Genomic DNA, 23,113 nt, shown 5'->3' with positions numbered 1-23,113 from the left:
ATAGCATACCATGTAGGAGAGAGGCTATAAATAAAAGATTGGATTCATTTAATTTTCAGTAGGATCCGCGCTTCTGGAGTCGCGGAGAGCTGCTCCTGACACAGCGGTACAGAAGTAAACCCAGGGAACGTGGATATCAAGTTCTTACACTTGGTGCTTGGCTCAGGAACGCTAATGAGGTCTGTGAAAATAGGAAGATGTGCTTGAACAGGCTTTGTACAAGCTAATATTACAAATGCAGTCGGCCTCTCTCCGCTTTTTTTTTTACTTAAGCCATTGTTTTATGTGATTTACTATTAATGGAAAAATGGATTTGCTCTGTTTTAATTAATGAGTGAATTAAAATGTGCTTCATACTTCTCAAACGCATTGCAAATTTATCCAGTTTTGGAAGCGTTTATTTTCTGCTTTTGGTGGCAATGCGGTTGCATGATGCCCCTGAAGATTATTCTGATCCTGAAAGAGTGATGAGCTGCACAAGATTACAGACTTCTGGTGAGAAGAATTATCTTTAACATAGAAGGGACTGGATAAAATCCCTATTTGGGGGATTTCCATGTGTTCATATGCATTGGTTTTTTGATTTTTTTTTAAGTAAAGATGAAAAAATGGAAAACAACAAGCTGCAATTTCAAAGAGTTGATTGTTTTATACTAGAGATTTTTACTGAGCTGACAATAGCCAGTATAAACATTGTAAACATTGTAACCATTGGTAACAATATTTTATGTTTCTAATCTCATATGATCTCACCGTGATATCAAAATCCTTTAGAATAAATTAGTTTGATCCTGGCATGGGTTGGTGCTCTTTCTCCAATCAGCATTTAAGAATGTGCTGCTTTTTATTTGCAGTAAGCTGTCTAACCAGTTTTTTTGCAAGCCTAATGGATTAAATTTTACTTCCCGTTTCCTTAGCAGAGGTGAAGTATCAGAGAGCTTTTTCTGTTGTTTACCTTCGGAGCAGACGGTTCTCGTTCTTCTAGTTCTGTGTAGAGCAGCTAAGAGCCAGGTACACAGCGTCTGCTCGGATACTGTAGTAGTTTCTCTGGGAATTCTAGTCATGTTAAAATACAGCCTACTTTTGTTCACTTTTGGACTCACTTTAACTGGAAAACCTTTTTGGATAAAAGGTAAGCTTTCAGTTTTTGTTACATATTCAGAAAGTTTCTCCAAGTCTTCTTGTACTCTCTGGTCCCGGATCGTAATGATGCACACCTTTCAAATCGAGTCATGGCTCTCCCCAGGTATTAGACTATTAGCTGACCTGCTAATTGAGAAAATCTTGTTCAAGAAAAAGGCATCTGGAAAATATTACAGGTTGAAGCTTTTTATAGTTGAGCTCTTTGTGTTTTTTTCTTCCTGGATGTAGTAGGTATGTAAATACATCATCTTCCGTACAGGACACTGGTTGTGACAACTGTAGTTACTGTCATTCTTCTCATCAATAGTAAAGACTATAGAAAAAGATTTCTTCTTCAGTTATCTGAGGGAAATTCCTACAGTTTTGGTTTATTTTCTCATTACCTCATTTCCATTTATGATTTGGCTTCGCATTTTAGATTTAGATGTAACACCTGAAATATTTCTTAGAAAGTGATATTTTTATGACATGCATTAGACGTTTTCCTGCTTTTGGGTGTCAAAAAATAAATTATTAGAGCTGCATTTCCACTGTTAGTTCAACATACACTTAACTCATGAAACAGAATGGATTTTGTGATTAAAAAATTATTGGAGATTAAGAACAAAGTCAGAAGTAAATATTGAGTGCTGATATTCTTTGCAGACTTCCACATTTTGATTGCAATGGCAGTCTTTAATGTTAAACATATGCTACCTGCACCTAGCTTTTAAAAATCCTGATGTTATCTAATAGGCAGAGATCATCATTACACTGAAGAATCCTCCTCATTGCTTTGAATGGGGGATTCTGTGGCTTCTTTGCAATTATGAATTCCTTTCACAGAAACGTAGGAGGCTGAGGGTGACTTTGTGCTACTATGAATGAGAAGAAATCTCTTTGTTTCCTTATAAAAGAAAAACTAACGCTTTTGTTATTAAAACCCATGTTATTGTTGATTCCATAACCTGTTTAAAAGCAATGTTTGTGTCTCTGTTAACCAACATGAATACTCAAACCAGACTGATGAGCAGACAAGACAAAAGAAGATGAATTCAAGTTCAGCCAATTTTAAAAAAAATCACTGGAGATTGTTTTTGTATTTATAAAACCATTTACCTGAAACCAGATACTCAGCAGACTTCTTATCTTTAGCTTCCTGCATTAGCATGATGTTCTGGAGATAATTCTGATATCAAGTAAAGAGCTACAAACTTTTTATGGAGGTTTGGCTGTTGCTGGAACAAACAAAAGGCAGCGTTAGGCAATGGGTGAGCCAAGGTTATGTGCACAGCGGGTGGCAGAATTATATCCAGAGCACAACCAGAAGTATTCCTTATTCAGGGCAAAGGGGAAATGAATACAATTAAAGGGATTTACGTGGGAGGAGAGGGCTGAAGGGGGAGCTGATTTAATCAAGGAAAGGACAGAAGGAAGTAGAAATACAAGCAAGCACAGGACCTAACAGTAGCTAGGCGGCGATACCACAGCAAATGGCTCTGTAACCAGTAAAAAGCATTCCCCAGTGTATTTAGGGACTGAATTTATTCTTCTGGAGAAACAACATTCTCCAGTTCTCTGTCTAGCAAGTCCTGAAACATCCTGGCAAAGTTGGATCCACCATTCAAAATAATTGTACTACACATCTATCAGCCACTCCTAGAGAGCCCTGCTATAGATTTACAGATCAGCAGAGTCTTCCAGGCACCGATGAGGTGATTTCACACAGCTTGAAGGAACTTAATTCTATGTGAGATGTCAGCATGTCTGGCACAGTTGATTTTAACGGGCCAGGTACTTCAAAAATTACTGTGAGGGGACAGAAGGGTGGACAGAGAAGATAACTGCATGGATTTTCTGTGGCACATTAAGTTAAAAGTGTAAGTCATGGAAGAAATAATGTTTCAAAAATTATAGACAAAGTTACAAAGTTAATAATACAGAGTATGTGAGAATTAACATTGTGTTTAATTCATTTGATAGTTTTTCTCTGTGTGCTCCAGAAGACCCCAGCTTTAATGTTAAGTTACTTTTTTTTAAATCAGTTTGACCATTCCTAAACTATTTCTTCATCACTATTGTCCTGGTTTCAGCTGAGATAGAGTTAATTTTCTTTCTAGCAGCTGGTATAGTGCTGTGTTTTGGATTTAGGATGAGAATAATGTTGATAACACACTGATCTTTTAGTTGTTGCCAGGCAGTCAAGAACTTTTCAGCTTCTCATGCCACCCTGCCAGCCAGGAGGCTGGGGTTGCACAAGGAGCTGGGAGGGGACACAGCCAGGACAGCTGACCCAACTGGCCAAAGGGCTGTTCCATACCATATGACATCATGCTCCATATATAACTGGGGGTGGGCTGGGAGGCAGTTTGGCTCGAGAACTAGTGTATTATTATTATTATTTATTATTGTTATTATTACATTGTTGTTGTCTTCCTTTTCTGTCCTATTAAACTGTCTTTATGTCAACCCACAAGTTCTACTTTTTTTTTTTTTTTCCTTTTTGATTCCCTCCCCCATCCTGTTGGGGTGGGGGGGAGTGAGCCAACACTGTGTAGTTGTTTTAGCTGCCAGTCAGGTTAAACCATGACAACTGTCAAAGTAAGCATTGAATACAGGAAGGGATTTATTTTATTTTATTTTTCTTGTTCTTGGGATCTTCTATTATGTTAGTGTCATATTGGTTGAGGGATTTATTTTTTAAACAATAATTAATTTGGTTCGATATTGTCTATATGAAAGAATGAGAAAAAATCAATGAGCTGTTATCCCAGCTTATAATGTAAGTAACTAAGACCAAGAGTGAAAGCCAAGATTGCCGGCCAGTTTTGGACACTCTATTTAAGAAAACTTTTCCTCAAATTTGTGGGGTTTAGTGCTTTACATCAGTTGTGTTTGGGGTGGTATGGTCATTAACTTTGAATAGAGTCAAAACCAGCATTTCTGCAGAGAACGAGGCTACATATATTTCGTTTAAACACTCAGAAATGAAGAGTAACTTGGCCATGAATGAAAATGTTGATTTCTGCGACTTTCCCAGCATAATCCAAGAACTCTGTCAGAGATAGAATAGTCCAAACTGAGCACGGGCAGTCAGGACCCGTACTGGTGAAATTCTCCATTTATGGCCAGATCAGAATGGTCTTTCAGCAATCACACTGTGCAGATGGCAACATAATGTCTTACTTATCCTTTCCAATTCTTTAGAAATTTCAAACTTTATTTCTAGGTGTATCTTCTGAACAGACATCCAGACTTTCTACCTTAGAAATAATTATTCCTCGAAGTCTGACAGGCAGAGAGAAACATCACCCATTTTTTCATGAGGTTTGTTATTCTGATTTTTTTTCTTCTGATGTTGCTGTTTTTCACAATACTGTCCTATATTACACATACAATGTATGGTAAATATAGATTATTTTTGCGAAGAAATGTACCCTGCACTATCTTGTCAGATTCTTAGTGTTTTCAACTAGTTTTGAGTAAATTTGTTGCCACAAAGGTCTGCGATTTCACTCTAAGTTGGCACCTTTAAACTTCTAGTCCTGTTAACAGCCTTGTAAGACAGAAGTAGGAAGGAGCATGAAGAATATTTCCATTTCCTCCAAGTCAGATTAGATGTTGAACTCGAACAAACATCCATGCTATGTTCTTTTGCTCATCGTACCCGGTCTTTGGATAACCAGAGGATTTCAAGGGCTGATGCTCAGTTTGTACAAATGGTCCCACAGAGTCACACAGGTTCAATGGATCAGTTAAAAGAGAAAGACCTGGGCCTTAATTCTTCAGTTCTGAGGTAACTTAACTTTGTTCCAGATATCAAGTTCCATTAATGAAGTAACTGTTAATGAAACAGCATTAATCATCTTTGTGCAAACCGATTAAGGAAGAAAGAATCCGTGAGTTGTTCATCCGGCTCCCAATGATTTACATAAGGAGTGTCACGAAACATGATGTGGTAGTTGGGCAAAGAGTGCAAATGTGGGCTGTGCCCTTTGTGGGGAACCAAGTCTGGCCATCTTCATCCAAGCTGCATCACCTCCTCTCCCCTTGTGTCTGAGTACCATCTGTTCCTGAGCCTATAGAACCACAGCGTGGTAGTCTGGGTTTAGCTGTACTAACACTCGGGTTTTTTGTTCTTTTAATAGCACAAGTTTTACATTTTCTTTTTTCTGTAGACTACATATTTTACATTCCCCTTGACAAATCTCTAATGGCAGACATATTTCATTTCTTGTGCAGTTTCTGTACTTTTTCATTCTGTCTTCTACATGAAAATTTATAGCTTAGTAGAATTTAAACTTTCCATAGGAAAGAATGTAGAGTGTGCTGCTGAGACTTTGAAAGACATGAGGGTTAGGAATGTGTACTTTGTAAATCTGGTAAATACTTAAGACATACATAGTAGTTGGACTTCTCTTGTCAAAGAAAACATGGAACTGACACAGCCAAGTAGAAAATCACCTAATTAAGTGATATCTTTTGTTCTGTTTTCAGGAGCATTCAGATGACAATCTTTCTTACTCAATTAAAACCAGAAATGGAACATACCTCCTAAAACTGAAGAAAAATAAGTATGTGATAGGGTGTTCTAAGAAATCATTCCATCTTGGGATTTAGTTGCATACAGTATGCAGAGTATAAAAATACAGACAGAAAAAATTCAGAAGAAACCATTTAAATGGCAGATTGTAGTAATTACAAAATGACTCTGTTAAATACGGTCTCTGTTATGGTACTAGCTTGCAAATAAAAGGGAATAATATTTTTTCTAGTTGTACAGAAATTTAATTTTATTATTTTTTTATTATCACAAGATAGTGGATTTCAGAAAAACCTTATGGAAAATTAGAATTCAGTTTGAAATTAGTTCTTTATTAGCAAGCAGGGGAGGGTTGTTAGCAGTGTTGTACTTGAAGAAATTTGTCTATGACTGTTGTTCCTCATTCCTGAGCCTGTAATAGTCCATGCCCTGATGCAACATAGTCTGTTCAGATCCTACTCTATGGGTATTTAAGTTAAAATATTTTGAAATAACTTATTTTCCAAATAATGCAGCTCATTTTTGAGGTATTTTGTTTCATGTCCGTGGATTTTAGTAATAATTGAGCATGAGTGTGCTACTAACAATGTAGTACTTAGTAAGATTCTTGACTTATTTCTTGCTTTCTAGACTGTTAAAAAGAGCAGTAGTTTATTTTTGTTTCCAGAAAGCTTGTTAGCGAAGACTTTATGCTATATATATATGGGGAAAACGGGAAACTGGAGGCAACACAATCAAAACCCAAGGTATTGTACATAATAAAATTCCCCTTTTGTGTAAGAGTTTCTTCAAACCAGACAAGCCAAGCTTTATGAATTGAAGCCATACTAACAATTTGGTAGAACTGAGGATGACAACAAGGATGTGTATGTATCTATTTTCAAAGCAAAAGTGAATGCACAACCATTAATTCCAAGTGTCTTCGTATCTCTATAATAGGACAGTGAAAACTGATTACATTTTTGGCAGTGGAGAGGAAACTGCAAGTGATGCACATCAAGTATCTACAGAAGAGAAATACATTTGCTTGGAAAGAGGCTTTTGTGAATTTTTGCAATTGTAGCATTTCTGTTTAACAGGTGCCACTGATACAAAATGTAAGGTTCTATGTCTTATGAGGGATTGGGCTGTTTGTGGTGATACAGCATCACTGGTCTCCAAGGTGTGAAAGGAGATGCCAGGAGATTATGCCAAGACTGAATTTAAGCTACTTCATAAGGTCACCTTTGCATAGTATGCAATTAAAGGTACAATGGCAGCATCAAAGCTCGATAGCTTTGAGGTCCTGAATCAAACAAGCCCTACAAATGCTTTTGCATTAAATTTCAACTTTCAACTGCACATGAGCTCAGTGAGAATTGATTGGGTGCTTTATGCTTCCACCTTTGAGAGGAGTCTCTTTAAGAACAGGATGAGCAATGCCGATAAAAAGATTTTGCTAAAAGATGGTGATGGGTTAAACTAAGAATCTGGTTGTTTTCTAGAACCAAGGGACCAGATGCTATTGTGCTTACTCATGTCAAGCAATATTTTACTCCCAAGGAGGCCGCGTTTACTTTTAGAACAGGGAACTCTGTAAATTTGCAAAAGCCAACCATAATGTCATGCAAATAATAAGGTTGGTTACAAAACAAGTTTGCATTTGAAGGCAATAACTTTATTTTGCCATTAATTGTGTGGTTTTGTTGCATTTCAGACAGACTGTTATTATCATGGCACAGCTGAAGGAATTGCTGACTCAATGCTTGCTCTTAGCACATGCGATGGCCTTAGGTATTACCTCTTGCTTTTTACTTCGGGATAATTAATTGTGCAGTACCAAAGTAAAACAGTAAAAATCAGCTGCTATTCATCATACAACTGGAGAGAAAACACTATCCTATCTTGCTTTTTTTTTTATATTTCACCTTTTGATGAAACTGAAACTCTTTACAGGTTTTATACTTTCCATAACTACCACTTTTTATTCCTTTTCCAAAATTCCTTCACTGAAACAAGATAACATGAGAGCATCATCTAAATATAGGCAGAACATGGGCATGAACTGAGGCCTCTATTACTTGATGAGCATATCTTGACCAGAGGTACATTTGTAGAAGAAATGCTCTCTGATTAAGTTTTTGCTGAACTTCACACACTCCTGCACACAATTCTGTTTTGTGGATGGGCATGTTTCAAAAGAAAAAACAATTCTGTGGAAAAAGTTTTGACCAAATTTGAAACATTTTTTTGTGTTTCAACACAAGAAAATTACATTTTTCTAAGAAACATAAAGGGGCCAGATTAATGCATAAAAGATGGTGGTGTTCTCCCTGCAGAATCAGTCCATGTGAGTTGGCAAGATGAGACAGCATGTTCACTAAGCAGAACAGATATTTCGACTGTTCTGCAAACTTATGCAGACTCAAATCCTCTGGCTACCTTGTGCACACATTTTTGAGGAACTTCCTTCGCAAGATATTAACTAGAGAATTCTTGTTCTAAATGTAGTTTGGAGATTCTGGAGAACAAGATAATAGCTTCTGAAAGATTGTGGTACAGCAAATGGGCATGTACCAGGTGTTTCTGAGCCATGGACAGATGCAAGATCTTTATACTTAGCTGCACTCAGCAGTTGATACTACTGTTGCCTTTATAAACACCCTGGTGATTGCTTTTAGCCTCTCTTTCTGTCTTAGAAGATATCTTTTTCTAAAATGCTGGATTACTTTAGCTGCATGGGGCTAGGAGTGAGACTAAAGATAAGGACTAAAAGAGACCATCTGCATCAGCTCTGTACCCACATTCCAGACTCATTTAGTAACAATTTGGCTTTCCTGCTAACTGATTCAAGGAGCCCACACTTGTGTACTATCAAGTATTTCAAAGATGTTCTGTTTTGTCTTTTGAGATCCTGTTGGGCATTTGAGTTTACCCCCTATATTAAGATAATTTAAGATAATAATTTATTTCAACATAGTGGTATGAACAGTTCTAGTTTTTAAACATCCAGCTGTCATTCACTCACCTAGTCATAACCACAAGGGAAAAATTGTGGAATAATTTTTCATTCTTTTATGATTATTAGAGGAATCCTCTACATTAGTGGCAAATGGTATGGAATGGAACCGCTCAACACATCCAGCACATTTGAACACGTGTTTTACCAGTTGGAAGATATGCAGGATACCCCCTTCAGATGTGGTGTGCTGAATGGCACATCTCATCATGAGAAGATGTTTGTGAAGCAGTCTGTGAAATACACATTTTTATCGAACAGTACCTCTACCAGGGAAAAGCTTTTGAGGGTAAATACCTTTCTGTTTCTCTCTTGAGAGCTCCAGTCCAAGCCATCTCCTTAGTGTGTTCCAGCAGCCAAGGGTCTCCAGAACTCTTGCTTTGGCATGGTATCACTGCAGGTGGCTTTGGCCTGGCAGGCCACTTGTTGCCTTCATTTTCATGGACCCCAAAACTGGTGGGAGTACTGCTAAGGAAATCCTGAAACAGAAGAAGAGCAGAATGGGAATTTAACATAGCTTGAAGCAATCCTTTAGCAGAAAAGCAGAGCTCTGCCCAAGACAGGCATGGGTATGACATGAAAGGCATGAAGCTGCCATTCAGCCCAGGCATCTCACTGAGCAGATGTGAATTACTGACATACAGATATTTATGTGGAAATCTAAGGCAAATTGGCTTTTGAGGCCACATTAAAAATACATTATTGCTTTATAAATCCATGAAATGAAAATCATGAAAACATAAGTAAAAAACCCTCATTACATTAACTTATTGTGCTTTCTAATTTGCAGAAGAAGCGAGCTGTCCTGCCACAGAAAAGCTATGTGGAATTATTTGTGGTTGTGGATAACAACAGGGTAATGATTTCATCCAATGCTACAAACATTTTATCAAACCATTAAATTTTTTTCTCTGATATTCTCATATGATATTTTACAGTTTTTGCTGAAGAACTCTGATCCTGCTGCAGTGCAAAAGGAAACAGTTGAGCTGATTAATTATGTTGATGGGGTAGGTCAGATAAGTTGCTGAGATTCAGTAGTTTCTACTTCATCATAGTTTTCAAAAGAACAGGTAATGCAGTAAATCTGAACAATTATTTTCTGAAACTGTATTTGGAAGTTACACAGCAATTTGTAACACATTTAAGGTACCTCATGAATCTACACAGAAGTCTTGTAGAGGTGTAGACAGAGGGAGAGATGCAAGATGTTGTTAAACCACTTCTCTGTGCTCCCAGACTTTGAATGCTCCAGCGTATGTAGTTCTTTTTTATTGAGCAAACTGTCAGTACTGTGAACAATTCCCCAATTTCTCCTCAAGAAAATTAGCTAAGTAAATGGTGTTTCCAACTTCCCCAACTGAAAGATATGTTTAGGTACCTTCAGGAAGAAGATAGATAGTCTCCAGTCATATAGTCTTTCCTCACGTCAAACTGTTAATTATTGAAAGAAAATAAAGTTATATCTCAGTCACTATGTTCCGTTTAATGTTTACTCTGTAGTAGTGATGTAATCTTTCATAATTCAGTTGAAACAGACTGATGGACATTAATTATCATTATATTATTTTCAGATGTATAGAGCATTAAACATCCAGATTGTTTTGGTTGGATTAGAAATCTGGTCAGATACAAACCACATATCTGTAATGGACGGTTCAGCCGGAGATGTACTGAGTAGATTTGTTTCTTGGAGACAGAAATATCTTCTTACACGATCACGGAATGATGTTAGCCATCTCATCATGTAAGTGTTTGTTCAGTGGAAAAACTAATCATGCTGCCAGTGTTGTTAATGTATATGATTTTGCATTTTGTTTGTGTATGAATGAAAATATAACTAGAGTAAACTTCACTCAGCATCCAAACTGTTTTAACCTGGAAAAATGTCAAGAAACTGTAATGAATACTTTATAGGTAGTCAACTCCAGGTGGCTGTGCTTCAGCAGGGGGGGTTGGACCAGATGACCTCCAGAGGTCCCTTCCTGACACAGCAGATTTAGGTGATTCGTCATTATTTTCAAGCTCTGTTATTCTGATGTTCATTATTTATTACAGTGAAACCCTGATATGATGATAAATTTCTTCTTGACTTCAAGAAGACCAAATCTTCACTTGCAGTATTTGTTTCAGACTCATCAGTGTTTTTTAGTAGAAATCATGAACTTTCAGCCCTTCTTTCAACACCACCTACAAACTGCTTTTGTTGCAGAGGGAGAAGCTCTTACGGTGGATCTATTGGAATGGCTTTTGTGGGTACTGTCTGCTCCCAAGTCCAGGGAGGGTCAATCAGCACTGTAAGTACATAATGTTGTGGTTAACAGAAGAACCTAGCGCAGGAGTTGCTAAACTATCATAGATGTGCTGCTAGTGAGACCAGGAAGTACCTGAACAGGCTTTCCCCTGCGCATTTACACAACCCAGAGTCATAGATACTGCTATTACCAGCCATTGTTTCTACAGAGGTACCTTCCAGAACATCCTAACAAATAATATGCACTTTGCTGACCTATTTGGTCAAGTCACTCAGGTCTCAGAGTAAAGATTTAAAGACTTGTGCATATTTTTACACTTGTATTTTAAAAAAAAAAAAGTTTTTTCCAATTTCTCTCTTTGTCACATTCCAGTCCATTTGGCTGATTTTTGAATAATTTTTTTATCACCTTGTTTGTAATTCAGCTAGCTGAAGGTTGTATAAGAAAAGCCCATTCTTGTACCGTTAAGGTTCATAACCAGAGTGGTTTTGGGATGGAATGCAGCTACAAAATAATGTGGATTTTTTTGACTCCTTACATGGATAGACAGTGAACATAGTGCACTCTATTCTCAAGTGTCTGGAATTCTCCACAATGCAGCTGTAAACAGGCAAGATTTTTAAATTTGGCAAAATTAGCCAGAAACTAGCTTTTTCTCCTTCACCCTTGGGACAGCACCAGTATCTCCAGAGGTTCCTGTCTTTACAATAGGGATGCCACAACATCATGGACAATCTTAGAGGCAGATTCTGTTCTTCAACTGTCTTTGTCTTTCTGTCATTGAAGACTCCATTGAAATCAGTGCCATGACTGATTAACTGTGTTATTATTCAGAATATGATCCCAATGGAAGGAATAAAAGAGTGGCAGAATCTGGCCCTACTGGAAAAAAACCACCCAGTGACAAATTGACTGCTCTTGTTGCTTTTGCTTTGCAATGCAATTTAGCATTCTGTCTTCATAGCCTCCGAGAGCTTTGTGGCTTGAATAAATCAGTGGTTAGAAACACAGTATTTTCTTTAGTTTCATAATTTTTTAACACTGATTCTCTTTATTAGTTGAATCATAACAATATGTTACGTCATGCTACAGTAGTTGCACATGAATTGGGGCATAATCTCGGAATGAAACACGACGATAAAAGGTGTCCTGCATCCTATATTATGCACAGCACAGATAAGTAAGATTTCCAGTTATTTTATTTTAATACTTGTTATTTATCTGCAGTGATGCAGTTATCTCTTGGCCTATGTTTCTTTCAGTTCATTTGTTCTTTGGCTTCCCCTTAAGAGAAAAGATCATATTATTTTATCTATCCATATTTGTATTAGTAACTCAGGGTAATTGAACGTTGGACAAAACTACTGTAAGAAGATGCATTCCTGAGTTCTTAGGGACTACAAGTTAAGGTGAATGTCTTTATGGAAAGTAATTTTTAATCAAGCATTTTTAGACTCAGTACAGACAAGGAATTTCTAAGGCCTGTTTTATAGAGGACACCAGAATGGATAATCTGATGGTCTCTGCCTTCTGAAAGTACTTGCATATATGTTATACACAGTATTTTTAACTTCTAGTATTGTGCTCTAATGCAAAATAAATTAAGTGTCTTGTCATCTCCTAACTTTATGAAACATGGAATTTATTATGGATTGACAGTATTTTAAGAGCTTGAGCTGTATTTTTTCCTGTGAGAAAACATATATAATTTTTTAAAAATACTGTGCTTTCCAGTGGATCCAGGAATTTCAGCACCTGCAGTGCTGATGATTTTGAGAACCTTATTCTAAATGGAGGAGGAAACTGCCTTAGAAATCCTCCCAAAACAAGTAATGTTTACAAAGAACCTGTCTGTGGTAATAACGTGGTCGATAACAATGAAGAATGTGACTGTGGCAAACCGCAGGTAATGAATGAAATTCAACTGGATACTTTTTGTTATATTATAGTATATTAGTTGTATAATACTGGCCTTTGGTATACCTGATTTGCATTAATATCTGAGGAGCTTGCCTTGCAAAGGTACATTTTTGCAAGCAATATGAAGATAAACTTTAGAAAAAGCCTAAAATCATACTTTGATTTTGGTATGAACTCAGTTAAGGGCTACTGGACTTCACTGAACTTTGAGCTAAAGCTTAAAAGAGAAGTGCATTTCAGTGCAGAGTATGTGGAAATGCCACTGGTTTTGGTGCTAATTTTAGCAACATGGATATTTCTGTTACATAAAAGAGATTACTCATCTATAGAGTACTTACCGGTTTACTAATTGTAACTCTTATGCTTAGCCCACAACAAAATTACTTTTGTTGATGATATCTGCATTGTCAAAATGCCCCTCAAAGAATGGGATGTATTGACTCATTCTTTAGAAAATAAAAGTGTCTTGAAAAAGACACCAATAAATGGAAAGGCTGTCAGCAAACCCTGGTTCCATTGTATTGGCCTTCTAAGTCATGAGAAGATACCAACACTTCTCGACATCAAACTGCTAATGTAGCGGAAAAATAAGGTAGGGGAAGGGGTGGTAAGAAGTGTTAACTAAACACCAAAGTGTTTTGCTTCTTTTAGTGTCCATTTAAAGGGTAAATCTGTGCTATACTCCTGTGCCATCACACATCAAAACAGATGTTTTTCTGATGACTTGTAGTAAAAAACACAGCCAAACTGTATGCTGGTTTCTGTTAGAGCAGAAGGCTGTCCATCTCAGAACATACAAGAGAGAGTGTATTTAAAGTTTTGTTTGTTCGTGCACTTGGTTTGATGATGTACTTTCCTAGCTATGTAGCAAGGTAAAACACTGTGTCCCCTTGTCCGTGGCTGTTCTTCAGGAATGTACTAATCCTTGTTGCGATGCTGCAACCTGCAAACTCACACCTGGATCTCAATGCGCCCAAGGACTATGCTGCAAAAATTGCAAGGTGGGTTATGCTTTATTAAGCTACATTGATACTAATTACTAGTATTTTTTGATGTTTAAAAAGAGTTACCATAGTACTGTTGACATATTTTCACGTTATCAGACTACATTCACCAGTAGAGAAGAGAGCACGTAAGCAGAGAATTTGTGTCTACAATTCTTGGCCAGTAGCTCAGAAATGGAATGTCATCTCTGTGTCATCCCTCATAGGAGGCAGGAGCAACCAGGGACTCAGAAGTATAGTGATCTCCATTAAGCAACACCAAGCTTCTCCAAAGTCTCTCATAGTTGGCTCCTTTTAATTTGTACTTATGTATGCGTTCATACAATCTACCCTAGTCCTCTGCAGGCTCAGCTCATAAACTTCATAGCTAAAGCATATGAAGCTGAGGGAAGTTTTGGATATTCGTTAGGTATTGATCTGAAAAACTATTTTGTCTTTCTTAAAATCACAAAAGGTTCTCAGTTGTCATTGCTTCATGTTGGAACTTCCGCTGTTGCAAACTGAAAGTAAGGTGGCATTCCTCTCTGGTTCTAGTTTAAGGTGGCAGGAGCAGAGTGCAGATCGAAAATGGATTTCTGTGATCTACCTGAATACTGCAATGGAAGCAATGCCTACTGTCCAGATGACGTTTATATCATGAATGGTTACCCATGTGACAACATGAAGGCATATTGCTACTATGGAGTATGCCAGAGTTTTGATTCACAGTGTGAAGCTATATATGGAAAAGGTATGTTTATAGGTTAATGTAAAAAGACTTGTAGTCTCCTAATAGACATTTCTGGTTTTTCTTTTTCTTTCTCATATTTTTAAGACAGGGTAGTGGCTTACTAAGATTCACTATGTTTTGTACAGGGGCACGAAAAGCACCTGATGTGTGCTTTGAAAAAGCGAATATTAAAGGAGATAGGTTTGGAAACTGTGGAATGAAAGGTGGAGTGTACAAGAAATGTCCTGTTCAGTAAGTCACCAGCAAATAAAAGCTATCCCTAAAATCTTCAATGTAAAAAACATATTCTGTTACATGCTCTTACAGCATGAGATTTAAAAGAATATTTCCTTGAAATGCAAGCTAAAAAGTTTGACTGGATGGTGTATTTGCACTGATACCGGTTGTTTTTCTGTTCACCTTGTCTCTGAGTGTCATTCGTTCAATACAGGCATAGTCTGTGCGGCAAGCTCCAGTGCACATCTGTTAGTCTTCAAAATCTTCCTGCTTGGAGTGTGGTCAATAACGCATCTGGGGTTTTATGCTGGTCTTCTGACTTTGACTTAGGATCAGATGTCCCTGATCCTGCTCAAGTTCATGACGGAACAGCCTGTGGAGAAAATAAAGTAAGATGAATCACAGCAGCATTACAGTGAAGTTTGTAATTTTCAAAAGCATGACATAACTCTTTTATTTGTATGCCATAATATAATAAAAAAATCTGCTTTTTGAGATAAACGCATACAAACAATGAATTAGCTCTCCAAAAACTGGGATGCTACAAATCAGTGAACTACATTGTCAGTTATTCAAATTACTCCATCAAAATGCATCCACAGACTTAGGAAAATCTGAGACAAATACAGCTATAAAATTGTGAAGTACTGAATGTTTTATCAGCCCTTTTTCATGGCAATTAAGTAAAAGCTGTAAACTTGTAAATATATACATTTATACAATATATTTATAAAAGAATGGGATTTTTTTGAAGTTTTGTGTTTGAAACACACTAATGACTTTTTCCAGGCCTGTGTAGGTTTTGAATGTGTTAATGCAAGTCATCTGGGCTACAGCTGTGATGCGAAGCAGAAGTGTAATGATAATGGGGTAAGTAGATGGTGTTTTCATGCCTTGTTTCTAGAAGACAGAGATAGGTGCAAAATCCCTGCGTAAAAGCAATAACCAGCCAGATGGTTTTGTTTTTTCTGACTGGTATTAAAAGTGAAGTCCACCTTTTTATCTGTAATTCATGTTGTAAACCTCTTAGCACAAATACTGAAGGACATTTCTTCTGAATTTCCCTAGGGAATTTTCTAATATTACTGAGCTGTTGAATTGTAAAAGGAAAACATTCCTTTGAGGAGGACAGTCTACTCATTCCTGATTTATGTATATCTCTCTGAAAAATCAAAACGGAGTCCAAAGGTTGTAAAACTGAGTTCTTTGGAGTGTTATCTATTGCAGGCGAATCACAAAACAAAGGTTAACTTCTACAGGGGATTAACTTCTGGTATCAGTATCACTCAGTGTTTTGGGGTTACAGAGGGGGATTGCTTATTCCCAAGCAATACTATGCAATACTTCTTGTTTCCACACGCAATTCTTAATGTTTAACTCCAAATATATACTGGAGGTTGAAAAACGGACGCTTCACGAAGGGCATTGTTCGTTTGACTGCTCCCTGTTGTATTGACTGTAGGTGTGTAACAACAACGGCAACTGCCACTGCAATTCCGGATGGGCACCTCCGTTCTGTAACCAGTCAGGCTACGGTGGCAGCGTTGACAGTGGTCCAGCTCACACAGGTGAGATACTGAAACCGGCCTCCATCCTGCCCCCAGTGCCCGATAAAATAGGGGCAGTCTCTTTTCAACTAAAGGGGCGGGGGGACAGTCTCCTTTCAGCTGTTTTTTTCCTGCTGCATGGGCCACTTTATCATGGACTGACTTGAAGAACAAACATTATTATCTGATGTGTAGGTTTGCAGACATCAGGGAAGTTGGTCCAAGGGAGAATTTAACCTCTATTTTGCCTGAGATAAAAAGCAATACATTAAATTACTGAAATTAAAAGTAATACATAAGCTACTGTTACATTTTAAAATAGTTAGATATTTAGTATCTACTTAGGTATTTAAAACAGAGTTCTGATAGAACGGATGTGATAGAGTAAGACTATAGCTTGAGAATGAAACCAGCAGCCTTTATATACGGAAAGGGTCTCACAGAAATGAGAGGGGTTGAGGAGGTGCATGCAGCAAGCAGCAGTTGACTCATGTAAGAGCCACGGAATTCTGCAAAGGGAACATAGAGTAGACTTCACTGGCCTTCACACTGAGAGACCACGCACATGCTTTGTATTTATTAATAGCTTAGGAAGATAAGACGTGCAGATCAACTGTGGGTAAGCAAATACAAAATGAATTTGTCTGCTTTGGAATTTTTGAAAAATTACAGGGAAAAGGAAAAAGTTTGTATATCATACAACATGGGGTGGGTAAGGCAGAAAGAACTTGTGATAATGTAAGGCCAAATCCTACTTTTCTGATCATAGCAGTCTATAAATTTCAGTGGAGTTACTAGTTTTAATCGATAATAATGTGAAGATTGTATTTTTTACAACACAAAGGTGTTTTTAGCAGAAAAAATGCTTTAATATGAGGTTAAACAAGATTACTATCTTACATAATTTTCAATTCTTTTTTTCTAGATACATCACTTCGGGATGGTCTGCTTATTTTTTTCTTCGTTGCGTTGCCAGCAGTAATTGTTACTGTATTAGCAGTAATTAAGAATGATGCAATAAAAAGAAAGCTTTGCAGGAAAAGTAGAAGACAACACAGGTATTTTACTTACTAGAAATGCTTATTACAACACCTGAGAGCATGCTGCAGGTTAATTTAGCAAGCCAGATAGACTATTTATCTATACAAAGAATTCCATACCTCCTAAAAGAAAAGACTTCCCTGCTATTAGTAGTAGTAGGTAGTTTAATAGCCGGTACCCTGCTATTAGGTGGTTTAATCCAGATACTCCAGTTGTCAGTTCTCAAGCATTTTTTTCCCAAAATACATTGCACTTCCCTAACTGATATTGATAATTATGTTGCATGGACGGAGGAGCAGAGCACATTGAAATTATTTGCCAATGCCAGAAAGGGGTGGAGTCAGGAACAGAATCCAGATCTGATGGTAATTAAACCAAATGGGGATTTGCCTGATGACGTGGGTTTTATTTCAGGGATAACAATGTGCAGCAATCAAAGCAAAATAACAGACCAAGTGACAACACAAGAAATAATCAGGTAAGATAGATGCATACTTGCGTTATTTCATGTTGAGTAATCAAAATTATACAGTGCCTTTTCTCTAATGTAGTTACTGATAACATTGGGGCTTTTTTGAAACCGTCTGAATTTCCAAGTATTTAAAATAATTTATAATGTGTTAGACAGGAGTTCTCTCTGGGTAAGTTTGAGTTTTACTGGCTGCCCTGTCAACACAGGCTGTGAGTAGTATGGGATGGAACAGGCTGCTACTTAGCAGAGCTGCCAAAGATTGAACTCTGAATTCTGTGGCCAAATACCAGAGAAGCTGCTTAGCCAGGCTGTAGATCTAGTTCTGATAAAACAAACTTAACTATCAAAACAAAATGTTGCAAGAGAATATGAAGAATGTCACAGGAAATGAAAATTAGTTCTAAAATGCCACTAGCTTAATATTGAATAATTAGCCACACTTTGAAATCTGGGTGTTTTGTTACCTTGATATTCTGTGATAACTTTTCCAGCCTGCCACGTCAAGTCCTGATTCTTTTACTATATCGCATCTCCCTGGCCCAAGGTTTGTAGTATTTAAAACCTTCTTTACTTCACGTTTGCTATGTTTACATTGCTGTATCATTGTAAGTGAAGTTCCTAATGTCTTGTGTCCTGCCTAGGAGGATTTTTCATTCAGCATAATATGAGATAAAATAGATTACATGCTTGAAGGAGAAATGCTGTTTTACTGCTAGAAAACAGCCTAATGGGGCATGTAAATGCTACTAGGGAAAGGGAGAGGGAGAGGGAGGAGCAGAGAGAGTTAAATATATGTGTAAATGCTAGCAACTGTTTGATAAAAACTAGTTTAGAAATACCAGTTGTCTCAAGTCATGAAATACTTCACCAAATGTTTTCCACACTTCAGGCAGCCAGCACAAACCCAGTTTCCCGCAGTTCATTCAGGACCTCAGCGACCCACAGTCCCGCCTAGACCAGCTGTCTGAAAAGTTTCTGGGGAACCCTCAACCAACGCTGACAAGTAACTGATCTGAAAAAATTAAACATTGCAATCCTCCAGTCCTCTCACTGTGCAGCCAAAACACCTTCTGAAAGCACACGTACCTCTGGAAAAAACTTGATGCTAAGAGACACTGAACAGAGATTTTGTAATGTCCCATTAATTTGCTAACTGCTGCTGGCTGTATTTGTGCCTCTTCTACCTCACCTCTTGGGTTTTTTACATTGGAAGCCTGAAGTTCAACTCTTTGGTTAGATCAGAGAACAGGACTCTTGTGAAGTGCAGCCTTACTTGCAGGCCAAAGAGAAGTGAATTGTTATTTACAGACATAATTTATTCACCTCTCATCATATGCTGCTGTGAAAATGAGAACGTAGATGGACCTCCTGGGAAGTCTGCAGTCTGTCTACCTCCCAGACCCGCGTTCCTTGTCTGCAGCAAAGCCCTATCAAAGCTGGGATCCGGATCCCATCTCTCATTTCCTACTAGCTGCGCTAGTGTCCAGTTTGGGGAGTTTATAAAAGTAACCACATAGAGGGACACCAGCAATGGAAAGAAAACCTGTAGAAATGGAAAGAACCCCTTTGCTGACAAGCAAAAACAGACTCACTGGCAAGAACAAAGCTGTGGATACTGGGGAACCTGTACATCAGAGAGTAGATCACACACTGGCTGTGTTCGCACGCCAACTTTGGGAATAGGACATCAAAAAAAGAGGGAATAAATTACGGAATTGCCTCGCCACGAAAATACTTCTCATCCCTTAGATGGTCATTTCACAGAAGAGCTGGACAAAAGGACCCACAATCTGTCGCAGGCAAAAAACCTGCTTTGGCAAGGAGTGTCTTCCAAAGAAGTGTTGTCTTTCTTAATTCCTTGAATCTTAAATTGTTATTATCAATTAAATATTCCTCATTTGACCTTATTAACAAGCATATTACAATATAATTTAACATTAATTATGAATGTCAGCATACTTAGCAGTATCTTGATTTTATGGCCATCAAAAACAACCCATCCCTGGGCACAGCCGGGATCACTCGGCCGTCTGACGCTTCTGGGTGCAATAAAATCCATTATTCAATTTATTATCAAGCTAAAATTGGGTGAAAGCCGTTGTTTCGGGCACGCCGCCACACCGCTCTCCAGAGCCGCCGGCGCCGTGAAAGCTCCGCGTCCCGCCCGCCAGGGGGCTCCCGCGGGGCCGGCCCGGCGCATGCGCACAGCAGCGGCCTACAGCTGGCGGCCCCAGGGAGCGGCGGCCGGGCTTCTGGCGGCGCTGGCGGCGGCAGAGGAGGAGCGGGGCGGCGCCGGGCGCACCCGGGTAGGACTGTGCGTGCTATGCGGGCTGCCGGCGGCCGGAAAGTCCACCCTGGCCCGAGCCCTGCGCCGCCGCTTGCCGCACCGCCCGGGCTGGGCCTGCGCCCTCCTCACCTACGACGAACTCATCCCGCCTGAGGCCTTCGGCCCGCGCGAGCCGGGGGCGGAGCCGTCATTGGTCAGTGCGGCTCTCCTCCTGCCCGCTGCGCGCTCTCTGCTCTCATTGGCCAGCCGAGGCGCCTCGCTCAGCAGCGTCACGGCTCGCGCGGCGGCCGTTGCGCGGCAGCGCGGCGCGTCCCTCATGCGGGGCCTCCCGGTGCCGCTGCCGGTGCCCCCGCGGCGGGGCCTGGGGAGGGCGGAGGGCCGAGGGCCGGGCGGCGGTGCGGGATCCGCGGGGAGCTCGGCGGCGGCGGTGGCGGCGGTGGGGGAGCTGGGGCGGGGCGGCGCGGGTACGCGGGCCTTCACCCCTGCGCTGCCTTCTTCCCCAGCCGGCCCGCTGGAAGCAGAGCCGGCGCGAGTTGCTGCGGTGCCTGGAGCGCTTCCTGCGGGCGCTGCTCACCGGGGACCCGCTGCCAGCCCCCGCCGCCGCCACCCAGCCGGCCTGGGAGCGCTTCCTGGCCTGCTGCCAGGGGCAGGGGCTGCTCTCTTCGGCGGACAGTCAGGCCGGAGCTGGCCGATACCGGACGCACGCAGCCACGTCTAGGCCGCTCTACCTGATCTTGGATGACAATTTTTATTATCAGAGCATGAGATACGAGGTGTACCAGCTGGCTCGCAAATGTAATTACTCTTTGTTCCTATGCATAAGAGCACTTTCAGCTTTGTAGGAAATTCAGTTTTCTTTAACTGCCTGCCTTTTAAGTACTCTTGCAGGCCATTTTGTTATTCTTAATTGCTAGATTCCTGCAGTATAGTAAGCATCAACTTTATTACTCTATTATTAGAAAGGTCACTCAAAGCCTTTCTTATGTACGTTGATCACAGAAATTACTACTTGAGCAGCCTTGAAGGTAAAATTGTTTGTATTATTTTTAGGTTTGTATTCTTTTCAGGCTTAGAACTAGCATAGAAGTTCCTTGTGCACAGAAGTTCCTTCCACATTTTTCTTAGAAATTTTTACATGAACAGTTTAAAGGTAAAATTGTCTATTTTGTTCTTTTAGATTCCTTGAGCTTCTGCCAGATATTTTTAGAGTGTCCACTTGAATGCTGCTTGCAGAGAAATCGTCAAAGAAGTCATCCTTTACCTGACCAGACAATATCGTTAATGGCAAGAAAAATAGAAATGCCAGATCTCAAGAAAAATGCTTGGGAACAGAACAGCCTCATTCTGAAAAGTTTTGATTGTACTTCAGAGGATAAGTATGCTACCCTGTGTTGACACTGGGCTTTTCAATAAGTTCTCTTTTCAGAAACAGGCAGGTTTTACTGTATCTAAACAGTGCGTAAAAAATATTCTGTATGGTGATTTTTTGGAACCACGTTAATTGTATGCAATACGTGCCAGTTTTTGGGAACTCACAGCCATCATTCTTGGCAGAGTTAACCTCAAGACTAACTGCATTTCTAAACTGTTGTTAAAAATGTATGCAAATTGTCTGAAACATTAAGACTGGAAATAATTGACTGTAGTTTTAGTTGTAATTGTTTTTCATCTTACTTGGTGTATAAAGATTATTCCATTGCCTGCCTCATAAATTTAACTGAAAACTTGCAAATTTTTTCAGTGATGAGGTGTCATTATAAAACAAAAGAAAAATCTTCAGTGAAAATGTTTGATTAATGATGTGGTTTACCATTTTGTTTGTTTTCTTAGTGAGCAGATAATCAGTTTGCTGACCACTGCTTTGGAAAACCCAGTGAAGCAAAACGAGGAAAACACTGAGCAAAAGGTAGCACCGCTTGTCTTCACAGTCATGGCTCTTTCAGCCGATGGTGAATGAGTCAGTTACTCCTGATTTGGATTCAGAACACAGTGATGACAGAAACTGAGAAATACTTAGGTATTTCTTGATTGCAAAAGCACACACAGAAAGTTAATCCTGTTTGAAATGGGTACTTCTAGCCTCTTAAGTTAAACCACTGAATGACCTTTAAAAATACCACTTTATGTTCCAGAGTAGTAAAAAGAACGCCTTTAGGAGCTGTCGCATCGCACTGAGGAAAATAACGTTCAGTTCCTCACGTCACATCTGTCTCTGGCAGCAAGGCAGACTGACCTGCCTCCAAATTCAAAGGGGCAGATGCGTGCTGCCCCAGTCACTGACTTGCTGCTCACTTGTTACTGGTTTTCAAAGAGTACTTCAAAAGCTGATGACAGCCTAAATCAAATTTAATGCGTTTGCATGTGTTCTTCCTTTCTGTTGGTCACCCTGGATAGGAAGCGGATCGAGCAACCTGTGCAGCTAGTGCTGTCCATCAGGCTGATCAGACATGCAGACGCATCATCTCTCAGACAATGAAGGATGCAAAAGGTATGCACAGCACAATCTAAACTAAGCCGATGAAATTGTTAAGGAATCCCAGCCCTGCAGGTGTGACTAAGGCAATCTCCTTCAGAAATCTGGTCAAAGTTATTTGTAGAACGTGAGCCAAAGTCTGTAAATTTTGTCTCTAAAACATGAAGTTGAAAGTTCAGCTTTAATTTTCTTTTAGATAAAAATGTGTGCCCAAGTGAGATGAAGAGCCTGGCTGAAGAACTCAACAAGCTCAAAGCTGAATTTTTGGAAGACCTGCGGCAAGGAAATAATTTGAAAAAACAAAATCAGTATTTTGACCCTGCTACAAGTATAATTTCTTCATTCCAACATGAGGCAACTAATGTAGTTAATAAATATATTTTAAAATAATCACATAGAGAATGTTTTTTAAGAGTCCAGGCATTTAAAATGCAATACTGTTTCAGTAGCACCACTGAAAACATCCAAGAGATGAATCTTCCTTCTCTGGAGGCTTGTGCCATCT

The 23,113-nt window shown here is 39.3% G+C and overlaps 2 protein-coding genes and 1 long non-coding RNA gene across 6 annotated transcripts; 2 read left to right on the top strand and 1 right to left on the bottom strand.

Moving 5' to 3' along the window:
* Positions 1 to 31: 31 nt before the first annotated feature.
* On the bottom strand, positions 32 to 20,100 carry LOC142602542 (uncharacterized). Of its 2 annotated transcripts, none has more exons than XR_012836282.1 (4): positions 19,808 to 20,100; positions 14,972 to 15,161; positions 8,961 to 9,142; positions 32 to 181 (listed from the first exon to the last, which is right to left on the bottom strand). It is a non-coding gene; the product is annotated as an uncharacterized LOC142602542 (long non-coding RNA). The 2 variants fall into 2 exon arrangements; XR_012836281.1 differs by lacking the exon at positions 32 to 181 and adding an exon at positions 401 to 2,360.
* On the top strand, positions 982 to 18,934 carry LOC104630934 (disintegrin and metalloproteinase domain-containing protein 9). Of its 2 annotated transcripts, none has more exons than XM_075757691.1 (22): positions 982 to 1,132; positions 4,352 to 4,449; positions 5,620 to 5,696; positions 6,333 to 6,411; positions 7,362 to 7,438; positions 8,733 to 8,952; positions 9,454 to 9,519; positions 9,602 to 9,673; positions 10,238 to 10,410; positions 10,876 to 10,960; positions 11,977 to 12,098; positions 12,653 to 12,824; positions 13,750 to 13,839; positions 14,377 to 14,572; positions 14,698 to 14,803; positions 15,003 to 15,177; positions 15,578 to 15,658; positions 16,251 to 16,356; positions 17,261 to 17,393; positions 17,791 to 17,854; positions 18,340 to 18,392; positions 18,738 to 18,934. In XM_075757691.1, the coding sequence occupies exons 1-22, from the start codon at positions 1,063 to 1,065 to the stop codon at positions 18,814 to 18,816; spliced, it is 2,394 nt and encodes a 797-aa protein (XP_075613806.1). In that variant the 5' UTR covers positions 982 to 1,062; the 3' UTR covers positions 18,817 to 18,934. The 2 variants fall into 2 exon arrangements, with proteins under 2 accessions (XP_075613806.1, XP_075613804.1); XM_075757689.1 differs by lacking the exon at positions 982 to 1,132 and adding an exon at positions 2,615 to 2,837.
* Positions 20,043 to 23,001, top strand: PSTK (phosphoseryl-tRNA kinase). 2 transcript variants are annotated; one of them, XM_075757696.1, is made up of 6 exons: positions 20,043 to 20,324; positions 20,605 to 20,930; positions 21,313 to 21,511; positions 21,966 to 22,041; positions 22,530 to 22,623; positions 22,805 to 23,001. In XM_075757696.1, exons 1-6 carry the CDS (start codon positions 20,047 to 20,049, stop codon positions 22,996 to 22,998), a joined length of 1,167 nt encoding a protein of 388 aa, XP_075613811.1. In that variant the 5' UTR covers positions 20,043 to 20,046; the 3' UTR covers positions 22,999 to 23,001. The 2 variants fall into 2 exon arrangements, with proteins under 2 accessions (XP_075613811.1, XP_075613810.1); XM_075757695.1 differs by having other exon boundaries at positions 20,043 to 20,328; positions 20,639 to 20,930.
* Positions 23,002 to 23,113: the final 112 nt, after the last annotated feature.

Source organism: Balearica regulorum, chromosome 7 (genome assembly GCF_011004875.1).
Source record: "Balearica regulorum gibbericeps isolate bBalReg1 chromosome 7, bBalReg1.pri, whole genome shotgun sequence".
Lineage (NCBI taxonomy): Eukaryota > Metazoa > Chordata > Aves > Gruiformes > Gruidae > Balearica > Balearica regulorum.
The sequence above is the reverse complement of the archived record's forward strand: the minus strand, read 5'-3'. Positions and strand labels throughout refer to the sequence as shown.